Source organism: Echiichthys vipera (genome assembly GCF_963691815.1).
Source record: "Echiichthys vipera genome assembly, chromosome: 5".
NCBI classification, from domain to species: Eukaryota; Metazoa; Chordata; class Actinopteri; order Perciformes; family Trachinidae; genus Echiichthys; species Echiichthys vipera.
In genome coordinates this window covers 31,152,099-31,170,460 of record NC_139830.1, presented here as the reverse complement: position 1 = coordinate 31,170,460, position 18,362 = coordinate 31,152,099, and the positions used below count along the sequence as shown (strand labels likewise).

Here is an 18,362-nt window from a genome sequence, read left to right as displayed (position 1 = left end):
GTTACTGTTGAAATGCAAGCCAATCCATCCAATTCAATCGTTGATGAAATCCCAAAATCCTGTAAAGATTTTCCTGCTGTACTGATTTATTTTAGTAAGTAAGTACAACCACTTGCTCTCTCTCTCTGTTGATAAGATAAATTACATACCCCCCAATAGCTTACCCCTTCTGGCCACCAATTCTTTTTCTTCAATCTCACTACACAAGTTCAGCAATCTGGTCCATAATATAAAAACTTTAGACCACTTGACATTGTTACCACTTTTTTGTTAAAATGGTAATTGGTTCCACTGGGCCTTGTGTGCTGCCCACAATGAATAACTCTTTGACATGGTCATGTTCCAGTTTATTATAAACAAGCTGTTGTTCCACCACCACTCAAAAAAAGAAGAAGACAGAAGACCCTCCTTTGCTCCATAACTACAGAATGTACAGAACTACATTTCTAACTTACCTTTTATAGCTTAGATTTTAGAAAAAAGCGGTTGCTAAACAGCTTACAGCTGTCTGTTGCCGTTTCAGTGTGGTTTCAGTCAGTCGCACAACAGAAACACCACTTCTCAGAGTCTCAAATGATTGCGTCATCATAATGCACTGTGATACAGACAAGATGCAACTTTTTTAGTCATTGCAGTTGTAGTTGTTTGCTGAGTTCAGTGCCTTTGATGCACAGTCATCAAGTTAAAGAGCTGCACCTCCTCAATCATTCATGAATTAAAAAAAAAAAGGTTACTTACTACCCTATTGAATTTTTTTGTTAAGCTAAACTTTATGACATCTGCCCTTTAAAGCTGCAATATAAATAAACTAACTTACTTAACCCTCCCTCCAGATGTCTGAGCACCTCAACTAGCCTGTAAGAACATGATCTTTCAACATTTCATACACATAGATAAGCAACTGTGGCTCACTAACATGTTTGCTTACTTTGTGTGTGCTTTTCAGATTAAAAAGTCCAGTATGCACAAGGGGCCAGATGAGGTGACTCACCCCTGGCTTACTGAATGTCTTTGTTGTCTCCGAGATCAGAAACTCTCTTAAATAACCAAATTGTGGAAGCTTATATACACATTTAGTCGCTAACCAAAGCTGATGAAAGGTTTGTAATGTAGATTTAGACTAATAAAAGCTACACCTTCAGACTCAACTCCCTCTTCCACACACAACTTAATTACAACCTACAACAATCACTGACAGCATGATTGTTAAACACTCAAGCTGAGTTTCAATGTCCAAAAGATTTATTCCAGTAAACAGGCAGGGTCAAAACCAGAAGAATCAATCACAGAAGAGAAACTTAAGATTCAGGCAGAGATTTAGACCACAGAAACAGGCAGGATCAGGAAGAAGGTATAGAATGCTGGAAAGTGTACTGTAATGTAAAAGACAATCTGGCAAGTAGGTAAAGGGAAAGGGTTACTGTAAGGCAAGAGGGAGTGGCAGGCTCAGGTGTTTACGCATTAACAACGACGGATAAAGATTTGTACTGATGTAATGCTAGCCTTTGTTCCTTCTCGAAAGTAGGAGAGGGCTGGTAGCCCTGAGATCACTGGAATGGGAGAGACAGAAGCAGAGCTGGGAGGTGTTATGAGGATACTATATCCCCAATAGTTGTTTGGACCAGGAGGTTGTATTATGTGAAGCCATGCACAGCTGTACAGTCTCAATCTCCTGGTTCATCCTATTTGTGTGGTTATTGGACTAGGTATGGAAACCTGACGAGAGGCTGACAGCATGCTGCATAAACGAGAAATTAAGTGACAATGTTATAAAGTGCACGGCAAAAACGCATTTTGGGCATGTCCATGTTGCTAGTTAGACAGCACAATTCGGGGCACAAAGTAATGCACAAGGGGCAAAGGTAGGGCTGGACGATATGGGCAAAAATTTGATCACAATGTTAGACATATATTTAATAATAAAATAATGCACTGTATTCTCTCAAAGAAATAACCTGAAAAAAACAAAAGGTTAATATACAATTAGTTATTATCAGAATGAATAGGTGACAATTCAACAAACAGAAGAAACATTGTTTTAGATTAATACACTGATTCAATCAAATTGAATAAAAAGTATTCAAACTAGTGTAATCATATCAAATACATTGTTTCAAATGTTTTTCAAACCTTTTAGTGGTAGTACACTGAACATTTCAACTACCTGCTGTAGCTGTCTTAAATATTAATTATTATATTTTACAAACATTAATGCTGGGAAAATTAAGCTTCATGAAGTTATATGAACCATTGTCTTGTTCAATAAAGTGTTGAAAGAAAACTGAATTGCCATTCATTGAGCCTTTTTCTTTAAGCCAAGAGCGCCATCTAGGGTCAATAAATACAACTAGTGGTTCATGAAGATTCATAAAGCTTAATTTGCACATCACTGACAAACATAACAGACAAACATATTAGGGATGGGCATCTCAAGCAAACTGAACTGACCCGAGCCTGACGCTGTGAATGTAAGCCAAAGCGCTGAGTTTGTGTTCCCCTGTCTAGAGTGCGGCTGCATTTTTCTGGAGACTCTTCTGTCCATATGTTTTGACCTAATGTTACAGACACTAGTTTCACATAAAATAACTTGAAGCATCATTAAATCAACAATCCAAAATCATTGTCCATCCATACAGTGTATTACGTCTAGTATTTTTTTTCTACTTATTATACCTACTTATATATTCTTAATGTTGCTGCACCCCTGACAATAGTCTGAAGTCTGGTTTGGATGTACATTAAAGGTTGAATATGGAGAATGAGCAGAACACAAGCATCTAGTGTCTCAAGATCGTAGTCGCAAAAACAAAAACAATTCCAGCAGTCTGGTTGACAGGTTTGGAGACAGACCCAGTCCAGTAGCCTACAGGAGACCAGAGTCTATCTGAGCCTGTTTGAGCCCATTCCCTCCGGTAAATTGCACCATAAAAACAAGTACTGCAGAGGAGTTTGACTGACAGTTAGTGTTAGCCGTTAGCGTTAGCCGTTCCAGCTAAGTAAAGATGAAAGTAATCTTAGGGATCAAGGAGAAACGTAGCCATTTGGGCGTGCGTTTTAATGGCATTTCTCTTCTTTCTCTCAGTCCATGGAGTGAATGTTTGGCCAGTATTGACTCTGGTTTTTGCCCGTCTCCGCTCACTAATCTGCTGGGACAAATAATGTCCCCTTCACTGATTCTCCGAAGCAGCTGCAGGATTTGCAAACTCCATTTCACCCAGTGCCATCCTACAGTAGCTGCACTCAACAACAGACAACCCTGGCAACCAGCAACGCCCAACGCTATTGGCTGCTCCAATGGAAACAGGATGGGAGGGTCATTGTCAAACCCAACACATTTTTTCTCAATCTTAATTAAGACTAAATAAAGGTTTTTATGGAAAAGCTATACTTTCATTCTATACCCCTCAAATGGCCCCATGGGTGTATTTTTTTTTTGTAAATATATAGCTTTTAATAAAGATTCTACATATTCAATCTTTAATATGAACATAGTGTTAACAGACACTTGTATTCTATCAGTGGATACACATCACTACAGACTCCCTTAGCAGTGTTGTGGATTCATCTCCCAGCTCGGTGAGATAGAAGGCAGTTGATATGATCTATGGAGGGCCACGTGAAGACAAGACTCCCCCTTCCTTTTACCGCCTGAATAAAGACATACCCGCTGTGATAAAAGCTGATAAAAGTGACATTTCTCACCAGACGTGTTGTCAGTGAAGGAGACAAGCTGACAATTATCAGGACTATCTGCACTGTAATCACTGAGCTCTACATTGTCCTTTTGGCTTTTTCCATATTTCTTACTTTTGATTTGTGCCAAGCACAAGATGTTGTGCAAAGCAGACTTCCAACGCTGTTTAGTATGATACATGCTGATATGTTATTAATGATAAAATGTGTGTCACATGCTGCACTACAGAGACATTGGTTGAACCACAGTCGTCATGGTCATTCTATGATTATCTCAGGTCAACATTATTCACTTTACCAGAGTGCTAAATGTTTTCACTAGGAAATGATTGCAAGTTTAAATCGAGGCAAGCCCTTGAACTGTTCAAGTAATAACCCCTTCATCACAAATTGTAAGGGCGAATAGCTTCAGATGTAAAATTAATCCATGAAGGCTGGCACTACTGCGCCCTGGAGCCTTTATATATAATAGGAGTATTTTATTATCTGATCTGAAATTGGAAAAACTGTGCTTTGCTTTCTCGCTGGCTGGTGTGCACGGTGTGTCAACAATAATGACTGCTATGCTGAATGGATAAATTCTGTGCAAAGCCTTTATGCCCCTTTTGAAATGATCCAGAATAATGTGGGGAACTGCTGTTGTGTTGTATGTTAGCGAGTGGGGGCAATTTTGTTGTGAATGGCAGAGGTGGGACCAAGTCATTATCTTGCAAGTCATAAGTCTCAAGTATTTGCCCTCAAGTCCCGACTCAAGTCCAAAGTCAAGACTGACAAGTCTCAAGTCAGGTCCTAAGTCCTAAAGTTTGCGTTTCTAGTCCTTTCGAGTCAATTTAACCACAGAGTAATAATATATTCACCCAGATCATGTATGCTTTTAAAATATGTATTTATTTATTTATTAAAACAAGTGCAATTGAAATTTTAGGGAAAAAAGTGCTGACATTGCACTATTAACCAGTCATTTTTAACATTTAACTCCTACTACAACTGTATTATTTGTACAAAAGTGCTAACATTGTATCTCCATTACATATTGCATTTTAACTAGTTCCACACAGTGACCTGCAGTGAGGGTTGGGGTTGGGGAGGCAATGACTCACAAGTCAGATTTACAAACATACAGTAGGATGCCAATAGGATAGGACGAGAGAATAGGAGCGAATAGGATGCTGAAAAACCATTTTAAAACACCAGTGCAACTGTATATTGCAGTATATCTTACCTTTACTTGTAAATGACTTCTTGCTTTGACTGAAAGTCCAGCTTTGAAAAATGTCTTAGTTTATAAATCAAATCCTCCATTTTCAGGGCGAGAAATGACATCTTGTCGCTAAGTTCTACAGCGTCGCACAGCACACAGCACTAACTTTTTGCACACGGGTTAGAGTTCACCGTGACCTGGCTGGTGGCAGTACCTCTGCCTTCCTTGAGGTGTGTGTGTGTGTGTGTGTACATATGAGAAACAATTAGGGAGTTTGTACAGAGAGCTTTGCACCCAAAAGCAGCGGCCCACTCCGGCCGACAACGCAAGTAAGCATCCAATGCACAGCCTGTGTCGGCAGTTAAAGGGAAAGTTAGCAGTAACTTAACTAACACAGCTGAGCGACCACTCCTCTGTTTTCTGCTCCTCTTCTGTTGTAAAATCCCTTTATGGGATAAGTAACCATATTCAGTCACTTCCACACACATTCAAATACCCTCCCCCTGCTTCCATTTGGAATTGTGGAGTCGTGTTTCTCTCAGCCCATCTGGGGAGATCAAGCTAACTGACAGATATTGACATCATTAGCATCTGACCAATCAGCAGTGGCCTGGAGCACTCCAAACACAGCCATCTTGTAGGAATCATAAATATTGCTTTTTTGAACCTGGCTCCTCCCACAGATATAGTAATAACAGCATAACTAAACATGGTAAGTTGGTGTAACTCACATATTATTTGGTTGAATAGTTTTGTTAAAGATTAAGATTGTTGTTATTTACATAGCATTTCAAAAAATTAGCTTAATGTTTGACTGAAAACTAAATGCACCCCGTTCACCTAAGACTAGCATGAGTGGCACAAGTGTCTATTTTTAGACACGTGCCTTATGAATTTATGTTTTTTATTGTAGTTAAATTGGATACACAGGTGCTTATTGTTAGTCTAAGACCTAGTACTTTGTGAATTGATTTTAATTATTCAATATTGGTTTGGGATAAAACACAATTATGAGCAAATATAAGTGGTACATACAGTAATTATAATTGTATTTTCTGTTTTTATTGTGTTTTTATATTTTCTATGTCAATACTCTTTTTTCAGTAGATACATCTCTGCCTTGAGGTACTGACACAGTGTCTGGAACCGATAACAAGCCCACTTGTTACAACAGTAACAGTGAAAATATTGCCAAATAAGAAGTAATGATAATTATAAAATTTACATAGAAATTGTAAATAAATGATAACAATAAGAATAATATAAATGTGAAACAAACTTTATAATTGATCAAAGAAAAAATAAATAAATCATAAATTCAAATAATTCTAAGGAACAAATATTATATCAGCAGCCACGAGGATCTTGGTTAAAAATAAAACACATTTTGTTTTGTGTTTTAAAAAGTGCATGTATAAAAACCATAAGAACATAGGCAACTTAGGCAACTGCTTCATGTTACTCTTCAGTGACAGGCCATCATTCACACCAAGAGCCGTGCTTTCGCACCTATACACTATCCAGGCATTAGTGAAGCTGACATCAATGGCGTATGCAAAGAGCCGCATGTACCATCTCTTGGCTCTCAAGGGAGTGCCCAAGAGGGGGACCAACATGTCACTCTTGTCAATCCCTCCCATGTTTATATTATAGCTCTTGGTGAGATGGACAGCTCACTTGTTCCTTTATCTTGGTGTCACTGCAGTACCTGTATACCCAATTCGGCTTCTTGAGGGCCACTGTCCTGCATGTTTTAGGTTTCTCCCTGCTCTAACACTCCAGAGTCTAATGCTCTGCTTGTTATCAAGCAGCTGAAACTCGTCACAGGTTTGAAAATCTTTAGAATCAGGTGTGTAAGAGTAGGCAGAAACCTAAAACATGCAGGACAGTGGCCCTCCAGGAGAGGAGTAGGGCAACCCTGCTGTAGACTGAGGGACAAGGCTCTACCCCATGTCTGTTGACATCAGCATTTGTTCCTCAGGAGAAAAACTGTTCTTATAGTTTTTATACATGATCCTGCTGATATTTTATTTGTTCTTTAGAATTATTTGTATTTAAGTATTTTGGTTGTATTTATTTTTGTTGCTCAATTATAAAGTTTATTTCACATGTTATTATTTATTTACAATTTCTATGCCAATTTTATTATGTATTTACTTCTTATTTGGCAATATTTTGACCGTTACTTGTGTTACAAGTGGGCTTGTTATCGGTTCCAGAAACTGTTCCGAACTGATTGTTATGTGTATATGTTTGTTTTGAATATGTTTTTTCTTGTATGACTGTCAAGACAGTATCAGTACCTCAAGACAGAGATGTCTCTAAATAAATGTCTTTTTAGTTTGTGTGTTGTTCTCATATTTTACTTTATAATTCATCTCCCCCCAGTCAGGTAAGGAACAGTGGAGACACTGTATCCTGAAAATGTCACTTTGTCACTATATACCATCACTGCATCACTTTATTCAGTTGTACTTTATTCAGTTGTACTGTCACTTACTTCAGTAAGTAATGCTGCTATACGACACTGTCACTTTATATCACCACTACATCACTTTATTTATTTATTAATGGTTTACTGTAACTATCTGCTGCTACACTTACTGTGCTTTAGGACATGCTGCTACATTTCACTGTGGTTTACTGTAACTGACTTAAGTACGAAATGCTGCTACACTCCACTGTGCCATACTGTCACTTAGTTCTGTAGGACATGCTGCTACATTTTTAACATTTTTAACACTTATAACTTATCGCTCCTTCTCACTTATTTAGTTTGTACTTATTTTATTTCAATCTGCTGCTAAACTGCACGCTGCGTATTGTTGTATATTGTATATACCTACGCTTAACCACGACGTCTGTTGCACTGTTGCACTCTGTCACACTTGGTTCATTGCTTGATTTATCTGACGTTAGCTTTATTTTGATTTATCTGACGTTAGCTTTATTTTGATTTGATTTATGTTTATGCTTATTGTTACTCTGATCCTTTTCCGCCTTTGTATCGAAACTGTTGCACAATAATTTCCCTCGGGATAAATAAAGCTTCTTGAATCTTGAATCTTGAATTGAATTTTAAAAAATTGACAATTTTTTTACCCGAGACAGGCAAGTGCTCATATACAGTAACTTAATTGACCTTGATTTGCAATGCAAAGAAGAAAAATACTGATAATCTTTTACAAAAAAAATGTCCTGTTAATTATTAATCAAGCTTATTAATTTTTCCTCGTTAAAAAGGGCACCACGCCAATATCTAAAGGATTTTTATTACACTTTGGCGAGGGTTCAATACCTGTTGATGTAGAAGAATACTTATATCAATTATTTAATCAATCTCAATGTGAAAACAGTGACCTCAAGATTCTTTGCAAAAGCTAATGAAAGCTCACAGACAACAACTTGGGTTTTGGGATTTAACTACAAAAAAAAATAATATTCTATGAATATTTAAATACATATATTGTACGTATACATAAACGGTTATAACATGAAATGATACACATGAAAATAACACAGAAAATGGATGGGCATGGTAAAAGCTATAATATGGAAAATAGAATATTTCCTAATCATACCTTTATTGAAAGTAAAGTTTAATATCAATTGTGGCCACCAGATCTGCTCATTAAAGAACCAAACACTTAGCCGTGAAGAGGGAAGTCAAAGAGGAAGTAAACGCGTCTCAGCTCCAGGACAGCTTCCAGCCAGTCGTGGAGAGCACCGGGCTTTTCCAGGGCTGGCTGAGGCAGGTCAAGACCAATCGTCAGGGCCAACAGGCAGCAGGGCCGCGGCCCACTGGGGCAGCACTGGACAGTGTCTCAAGCGGGGACGCTTTACTGTGGCAACGGATGTTCAGAATCGAGGGTTACTCTGTGTGTTAACCCTAAATCTTTAGCAACTAAGCCAAAAAGAGTCTTTCTGGATACCTTGGCAGGATCAGCTTGAGTTAGATGGAGAGTCAGTTGGTCTCTTCTTGCAAGCTCTTGGTGAAAACTGGATTTTGATATAAACTTTAAAAGAGTAACTTCACACTGTTGACTAAAGCTTAATTGCTCTGGCTGAAATAAAAATAAGCTTGTTCTCAAAAACATGAGCACTAAATTAAAATGACATTTGACTGATTGATAAAATATTATTTATCAAATAAAACACTGAACTTCTTTGAAACAAAGTCAGGCTAAAAGATAAGGATAAAAGTTAACTAGACAAATGTTACAAATTAGAAGACTGTACAATAGACAAAACAAGACAAGACTAGGGAGAAGACTACAAGACAAAAAGACTAAATAAAAGTGAACAAGACAAAAGACTAAAAGAAAAGTGAGGAGACAGCTTGGATCTGCTCCTTTATTCCAGTATCCAAAGTGTGGCCTGATATGATGAGATGCATTCATTTTCCCGCTTAAACTGGGAACAACTCCCTCTTTCTTTTTTCCCAAAGAAAGGGATCAGTTTTCAAATGATTAAAGGGATTTCTGATCAGACTGGAATAAGGGGTGTCATCCCAAATAGTGTCCCCTTTCTTTGATGACAACATATCGGTCAATTTGCAATTTGTCCTACAACCCATATTAACACCACCTCCTCCTGCTGCTTTATTCTCCTCAATTCTCTCTAATGACATCGTCAGGGTTGTTTGGCAGACATAGCTTCTCTGAAATATGTTTAACATTTTAAAAAATTCAATTAAGACTTTGATCAAGTGAATAACAGTTGTCATTTATGAGAATAAACAGTTATCATTTATATGAAAAAAAAACAGATAATAAAATAAAATAAATAATAAATATTCAAGTAATGTCCGTAAAGGAGATGGTGGCGGTATTCAAGATACCGTACAGCATTTTTTTTTCATTTTGTGTGTCAAGAAATAACAAGGTCAAAAAGAAAGAGTTGCAGAAAAGTGTGTGTGTGTGTGTGTGTGTGTGTGTGTGTGTGTGTGGGGGGGGGGGGGGTTATAATATCAAAATGAGATATGGCAACATCTCTCCTCAGCTGGCATCACTGGGCCTCTTTGGATTAAAGGGCCAATGTTGGTCTCCTGCCTCATCCCCTGAGAGACTCTAGAGCCCAGCATCTGGATCTTGTGTTGTTTTGTCTCTATTTGACACATCCATGGTCTGATCCTTACTCTCTTTTCTGTCAGGTGATGAATGTGAAGCTGTCTGAGGGGAACAAGGTTGTGTTTGAAGATGTGGGCCACAGGGAGAACACCATGCTGGCCAATGAGTCCATTCTGATGAGGGGATTGGTTGTAAGAAGTCACAGCAATCAGATCTCTATCCGCTTCCACAGCCAGAGCTCTCAGGCTGGATCAGTCCTGCTCAGATACCAAGGTAAGTGTGCTGTTTAAATAGACACTGTGTGAAACTGAAATTTTGAGAAAACAACCAACATGCAATTGAAATGATTTCATGCTTTTTTGCCGTTGAACAAGAAGTCTTGTTGGAGAAATAAGCTTTAGGCTCATTCCGGTACAGGGGCCCAGAATATATCAAATCATGTCTAATACAAGCCCAATGCAGTGAATTCTTTCAACTATTCTTAACTTTTCTGGAGATGGACTTGCTTCATCTTGTCAGATCAAGCACATAAAGTCTGCCTCTCTTGTATCCCTGCCAGGCTGTAGGCAGTATGTAGCTGAGTGTGTGTTAGCACTTGATAACACAATATGTTGTTGCTGTCAGCCTGATATCAATCAGCCACATGATTAACAAATATATTATCTTTGTAATAACTTTACTCATCAGTTATTGTGCTGGGCATGTCCAAGAGAGACAGGAGATTTGGAAAGACTTTAACCTGCTGCCAGCTAATGACAGAGGTGTGAACTCAGGCGATTTTCTGCACTTTGTTGTTAAAACAAAGTGTTTTTTCAATGTGTGATGGTGTTATCAGGCCCCTTGAGACCTGGCCAGCTCTGGTCCTGCTGGTCAGATTTCAGCTCCTAGAAACAATGAATAGATTTGACTCCTTGATATCTCTTCATTGATGCTTGTTTCCATTGATTGTCCTCCAAAGAGCGGATGTCCGGTGCTAATGAGTGCCATCAACACCATGACCTGCTCCTGACAGTAAAAGCAATCTGTGTTATGTTTGCTAGTTTCTCACTACTGCTGGTCAAATGAGAGATGAACTAGATCAGGGTTATTCAATTACAAATTCAGTTTTTCTCCTTCACTTTGGCTCATTCTGATTGATTTCTTTTTCTAAACAATGGGTCAAATCTCTGAACAATACATCTGTTGTTCACAACAGATGAGAATGTATCATTCATTCAAGAAAATTGCAAATATTAAGGCTCAAATGTGCACATGGATTGCTGATCAAAACTTATTCTTAGTGAATTTGTCTCTTCAGAACTTCTAAACATTCTTTCATCGTTTAAGCAATCACATGCGGCAACAAACAGTCAGCTATATAGGTATACTCTATAAATATCTATGACATGGAATGTTTGTGATGTTTGTTAAACTTTAATTAAGGAAATAAGCTGCCAGGTGACAGTAATGAGCTAAGAATCACAACCAACCACCAAGAAGATGAGAACCTGTAGAGTTATATTATTGTTGTTACATTTTTTGGGGTTTCTTTGGCATTGATGTTACAGTTATTCTGATTTGCTTTAACACATTGTCCACTTAGAAGCTGCACCTGAACTGAAAGTTTCTGGACAAAATGACACATTTTGTTTGTTTAATGCTCTAACATTTAAGACATGCAACAAAGCAAATATTTCCATCAAACAACACAACTTGTAATCAAATAAAACTTGTGTTTCAAATCAAGCCCCTATCACAGCGACTTCCTGGTTGCTTGAATAAGGAAGTGCCAAAAACTGCTGTTTTCCGAATGTCCAGTAGGAGCCGTTTGCAGAATTGAGCAATTTCACATTGACCAACATGTTGAACAGGCAATTTTCACAGCATAATTAAACCTATTTAAGGCCTGGTACAAAAAATATTCTAGTCTGAATGTTTATCTCCAAGACAACAATGGGGGAGGGGGGGGGGGTGTACAAGGTTAGTTTTTATTTTATTGGAGGTTAAAGTTTCTGAATAATTAGGGGCGCAGCCCTTTTGAGTGACAGCTAACCACTGGCCCTCACTTCTCCTCAGAGGTTTACGTCACCCAGATGGACGTATCTCCCTCCCCCCAACGTCACATACATGCCCTCTTTTGGCAAGAGGAAATGACACAGACATTTTCTAAGAAAGTTTTCCTCATTCATGTTATTTTTGTAAGTGTTAGATCCCGGTTACCCCTGTACTGGAGGTACTGGTCCAGCTCTCCATTCCTTAGGTGTTAAGTCTCTAGGGTTAAGAGTATTACCCTAAAAGATATTTAAACTAGGGATGGCTTAAGCTGGTGGCAAAGAGATTTGCCTAGCTGCTTACTGCCTTCGTCCAGACGTCTACCCTGCTTGCTCTGAAGTCAACTAACTGAATAACCCTTGAATTAGTTGCAAATCAGCCACTACCGTTTAACGACAGCTCTCCCCTAAATGATCTGTGCACTTGTTATGGTAGCTAGGTCTAGAGTTTAGTGATCCTCGCGTATCCCAAGAGTCAGTAGATTTTCTTTGGCTAATTTCCAATGTTTACAACTCTCACGCCCCTCCCCTTGTACCACCGAGCTACTCCGCGCCGCTCCACTCTCTCCAATCGAGTGCTCTTCAATGCATGTGCACCAGATTCCTGTGAACGTGCTCATGTCTTCTCTCATCAATAAACAGCATGAAGTACACACTATATGGAGGTAGGCTGGCTAACTTACTCATAGATAGCAACTGCTAACATCATTTAGCGTATGCCTAGCTTGAGACATTGTGCCTGTGATATTGTAACATGCACGAGCGGGAAAGGGGGGATCTGTGGCATGTGCACGAACCTTGAACTGCGGTGAGTGGACAGGATGATACGGGCACTGTCAAATTTTGCAAAACAAACAACAGGTTCTAAGTGCACATACAGTAGAGGCACGTTTTTTTTTCTTTTAAGACCGGATGATTTATTTTGTTCTATTGGGGCAGAGTGTCGGCTTCAGTGAATATGATCAAACTACTGTTGCCGTCTGGTACTTTATTTAAGTTTAGCAAGGGCAAAATAGACAAATCAGTCTAACTAATAAATCTATAAAGAGCTGGGCATAAATGGGTTTGATCTTCTCTGAATTTAGGAGATGAGAGGGCTTCGGATGCCTGGCCAAACATCTAAGCTTTTATGGGTTTACAAAGCCAAAGAGGGCAGCTCACAACTCCGTACAAAGTTGCAAAGCTGCTGTCGAACTGATTTCCAAAGTACCAAGGTTGAGCAGAAAGGAGTTCCAAAGTAGACTTCAAAATCCCAAGAGTTAAGAATGGAAGTATTCCAACGTAAATTAGATAACCGCCGTGAAAAATAATGTATTCCTATTTATAATGTAAATTCAGCTGTGAGAAATACTTAATTACAATTGAATTCGCATAAGATCCACTGGATGGGAAATGGTTCATCTGTACGCATAAATCTTCTGTTCTGGGTCAAAAACTCTTGTCCTTTTTTTGGGTTGCTCATTTCCTCTCACTCATTTTAATCTTCAACCATTGATATCAGAAGGCGGAGGAAGAACCTGTCAGGCCCAGCGAAATGAGGACTCAGATGCAGACACAGAACGAGTATGACAGGCTTTTATTCTGTAATACACTTGTATCTCCGTCAGAAGAAGTGACAACCTAACGGCTATAAACTCTACCTCGTCAACAGACAGGATAGACAGGAAAACAATAGACAGGACTAGAAACTGAAATTCGCTCCCGAAGGAGGTGAAACCAAAAACTCTACACTGGTCTAATAATGAATAAACTAAGAAACGTTACACAAACAGAAAATCGCTCTCGAGGAGGAAAAGGACAAAAGGCTATTAAATTATCTACTCTACACTGTGCTGAGAATAATTACAAAATCAAAGCGCTCCACAAGGAGGGAGGAACAAAACAAAAGGCTATGGCTTTCTAGAAAACAAAAGGGTTCACAACTAACCAAAAAAAACTTTATCCAAAATCAAAATCACTCTTCGTCAGAGGAATACAAGGAAACAGAAAAACAAGCAAGGCAATACTTATCAATTCAAGACAACTCTTTGGCAAGGCTGTGAAATGCTGGAGCTTCATGACACGACGAAATACTCTGGCGACGTGACAGGGGAAGACAAAGACAATATATACACCAGGGAAGGGAGCACAGGTGGAAACAATCAGGGATTAGGGGAGACACCAGACCGGTGACACAAGAGGAAGGGCAAGTGACCTGAAACGAGAGGAGAGTTACTTTTCAAAATAAAAACATGAAATTCACAAGACAAAAAACCCAAGACAGGACATTCCTCACCGCGGTGTGACAGAACCACTATCTGCAGTTCCTCAATATATATTCCTCTCCACCTTCTACCTAAATGACCCCGCCTCCTTCTCACCTCCATACATCATGTATTGTACTGGCCTGGCCTCTGTCTTGAACTGCTTGCCTCAGTTGCTCTGTTTGCAAGGTGTCTCTTAACTGCCAGTTCCCCTTTTTGTAAAGAGCTGCTTGCCTCAGCCGGCCTCGGGGGAAGCTTAGTTCCTCTTTTCCCATGCCTCCTAGTGTGGGAACTGTTTTTCAGCTCTCAGTCTACTCATTTCCTTTTGCACACAGCCTGTGGTTAACTGTGAGTTAGTTACACTCCATTTATGCATTCAACTGGTCAATTAAACATGTTAACACTTAGATAATAATTAATATAGCAAGAAAGCAGGTTACAATCATATGATAACTCTTGATGTTGCTATATCTATGTCTTTACACAACCTCCCTACAGGCTTCTTTCAGGGGTCAGTGATCTCAATAATATGACCCTTCTTGACATAAAACACACTTCATGACACTGGGATCAACTTGATCTTCTTCATCACTTCCTCAGAACAGCAGAAGTCGTCTCTTACAAAGGTGGTCACACTTTTTCACTGATTTCACCCATTTTTCACACGTTTTTTCAACACAGTTAACACAGATCTCATAGAAAGACTCAAAATGCTGGATTAATTATGTTAAGTTAGCCTTGAAATCCAGACTCACATCTATCCAGACATAGGGTCTGGGAACGATCAAACGATTCAAAATATCACTGCACGCAATCAGATAGCACTACTACCAATCAGAACCATGAAACTATGTGTCTATTGCTTACAACTATTAGCTTTGAGGCACCCAGTGGCTCAGTGGTTAGAGCGGTTGACCCATATACAGAGACTTAAGTCCTTGACGCAGCAGCCTGGGTTCAACTCCAACCTGCAGCCCTTTGTTACATGTCACCCCCTCTCTCTCCCCCATTTCCTGTCAACCTCTAGCTGTACTATATAAATAAAGGTGTGAATGGCCCAAAAAATAATTTTAAAAAACCTGTTAACTTTATCCCTAGATTTATTAAAGTTGACCTATTATACTCTTTTCAGGTTCATACATGTATTTTGTGTTTCTATTACAACATGTTTACATGTATTAATGTTTAAAAAACAGTTTATTTTTCTCATACTGCTCATGGCTGCTGCACCTTTATTCACCCAGGCGCCACAACCCTCTAAACGCCAATCCTCAAGAAGCAGCTTGTTTGCCGGTTGCTGGATCCTGCACACGTACAGGCCCTGTTTCCTCGAAGTTTCTGTACCCCTCCTATATGCACTGATTCTCAGTAGTTCATCACAGGTGTCTCGGAGATCACAGGAGTCCTGTGATGTTTGGCGTTGGTAGGGCTGGCTGTATAGCCCCCATCGGGGGAAACAGCGGCTCTCTTCATCATGTTGGATTGTTTTTTTTTTCTTTTCTTCACACCCCCCAGTCTTATTGGTTAAGGAATAGGACCATCTCTTTACTTTGATTGGTCAACGTTTGTCCCACCCCTCCTTCATTCTCATTGTTGTAGGTACTTTGGGTTTAATTGGATCAATAGTGACTATCAAATGAAATATTTGATAAGGAAAATTAATAAAGAAAAATTACTAAAAATGAATAACTTCAATTTATTAAAAAATGACTCTAGTCAAACCAGAGTTCCTCGGGGCACCACCGTCATAGACGGAGTGATAACTAATATTAAAGTCTCATGTAATATATTAAACTACTTATTAAGGGTTGAACACCGATAAATATAATAGTTTAATTAGTTGAAGGATTTTAGAAGTTCTTTTCTTAGTAGAAGCTGGCTCATTCATCTTGGTGTAATATTAAATAATCAGACATATGGTAAACACAAACATTTATTAACAAATTAATAAATGCAACAAACAAAACACAATAAACTAACTAAAGCTAACAACAAACGTATGTTTGTGTGTAAGTGTGTGTGTGTGTGCGTGTGTGTGTGTGTGTGTGTGAGAGAGAGAGAGAGACAAAGAGAAGAGGTGGGGGCTCGGAGAAGGTGTGAACATTCTCTTTGTTACACAAAGGCCGGAAGCCTGATCTCTCAGTTCTTATGACAAAGTTACAATGGTATCTAGCCGTTCATACAGTCCTATAACATGTAGTAATGCCCAGTTGGTGATTAGTTACCAGTCCATGAGATAGGAGATGTTGCGCATTGCTTGATGCCAGTGGTTGGGTGAAGAAAGGAAGCTCCGTGGTAGTTCTTGTCTGATTGTGGCTCTTAGGCAAAAGAGGAAACAGATCGCTCTATGCTGTGCTCAGTTGAGGATAACCGGTTGGTTAACCTTCGTGGTGATCCCACGCCATAGGCCAGGTCCAGGGCCGAGGGGACAGCTGGAAGCTGGTCTCCTGGAGTTGAGTGATCAGGGAGAGATGGAGAAGAGTAGGAGGATCATCCGGTAGAAAAGATCCAGTAGAAAGATTCAGTAGAAAGAGAGCGAGAGATGGGGGGCTCCACTTTATATGGGCTCAGGTGATGTCATAGTCCGGGGGTCAATTCAGCCAATGAACAGTTTGGGTGCCTTGGAGGATTCACACCTGGGTGTGAGCTGCTGTGGGGGGAGACGGCATGGAAGCCAAGGCTTTCGAGGTCTTTGTTCCAGCATGCTGTGGGTTCTACGTTTAATCAAACTGACAGTTCGAGTTAATCCAGAAAATGAACAATCATCTTTTGGCGCCGGTTGCACCTACATATCCCCCCGATGTCCTTGAGACTGCACCCGATGTGCGGTTTTAAGGGCATCTTTCACAGTCCATAGATGTACAGAGTTCATTTGTCAGTTCATTTAGTGTTTGCAACGTTTTGGGCAGTTATTTCACCAACTGGGAATTGGCTAAACACTACTAATATCTCGACTAGGCAAGAACAAAAGCTACAAAACTAAATCTAAACATGACAATGGCACTATACGAAATACATAATAAACATTGTTTCTCAGCTACTCTTCAGGTTAGTGAGAACAGAAGTGTTAGTTATGTAAATGACTTGGGGTGAGATACAGATGAGATGCAGCTGTCAGTTGCATGAGGACAGTTGTATGATTGGTGTGTCAATCCAAGATGTGTCCTAAACTAGTGTTTACCAGTGAGCTTATTACAAAATACAAGGAGTTGATCCAAAAGTATTTGCAAAGTTTGTACAAGGTGTTAAGTCCAATTACAATTTGGGTCTTATTGAGTTTGCTGCGGCTGCTAACAAATCAAAGTTTACCAATTTAACTGTAAGAAAAGTAAGGCTGCTGAGATTGCATTAATCTTACTATCAGTGCAGAAGGACTATTACCTACAAAACCGAGAGGAGCGGACTCTGGAGCTCTGTTGTTTGAAGTTCTTCTTAACTCGTGGCTCAGGGCTGTAACGCTGCCTGTAGCCGTGTACAGAAAGACACTCAGAGGCGCTGTCACTGTCGGGTTCTGAACTGCGGTCAGAGATGCTGTGGTCATCATCTGAGCAGTGGTTTGGCAGGTCATTATGCTGGGCCAGGATCGCAGAGTATGGCCCTATACAGCTCCTGCTCTGGGCATGACTATCCCGTGGCAGCTGGCGGACATGGCGTTTACGCTCTGCGTCCCTATGCTGTGTTTTGTCCCCCCCTTTCGATCTGTTCTGAGGATGGGGTTCTGAGACAGAAGGTCTGTGTGACCTCACGGTGTTTGAGCTGCTGGAAGCAGATGTTGTTTCCCTTGCTTTGCAATTGACAACAGTTTCCCAAGCCACCTGTGCTATTTTCCTAACCTCGTTAAGAGAGAGGTTATCTTTTCTTGTCTCAAGAATAACGTGTGTACGTATACAAGGATGAAGGTTCTGCAAGTACAGGGACTTAAAGGTTGGGTTCTCTTCTAAGCCTGGTGCATTCTTTCCTTGAAAGTATACGTGTCTCAAACGTCTGTAATAGTCTCTGGGACTCTCTTGACGGGAATGTTTAATTTGACTAGCTGCAACCAAAGAAGCGATTTCGTCTGCAGTAGAAGAGAATTCTTCCGTCAGTGCATGACGGAGCTCATCATAGTCATTTCTGACTCTGGCAG

General features: G+C 39.7%; 1 protein-coding gene across 1 annotated transcript in view; it reads left to right on the top strand.

The window, feature by feature from the left end:
• The window catches only part of LOC310947570 (seizure protein 6 homolog), a gene marked incomplete at its 3' end in the record, with an annotated part of 339,340 nt that overhangs the window by 208,440 nt on the left and 112,538 nt on the right, over positions 1–18,362 (top strand). Inside the window, exon 4 of the mRNA XM_083914416.1 lies at positions 10,047–10,236. Coding sequence (XP_083770542.1) covers positions 10,047–10,236 — 190 coding nt within the window. The remainder of the gene's footprint in view (positions 1–10,046; positions 10,237–18,362) is intronic.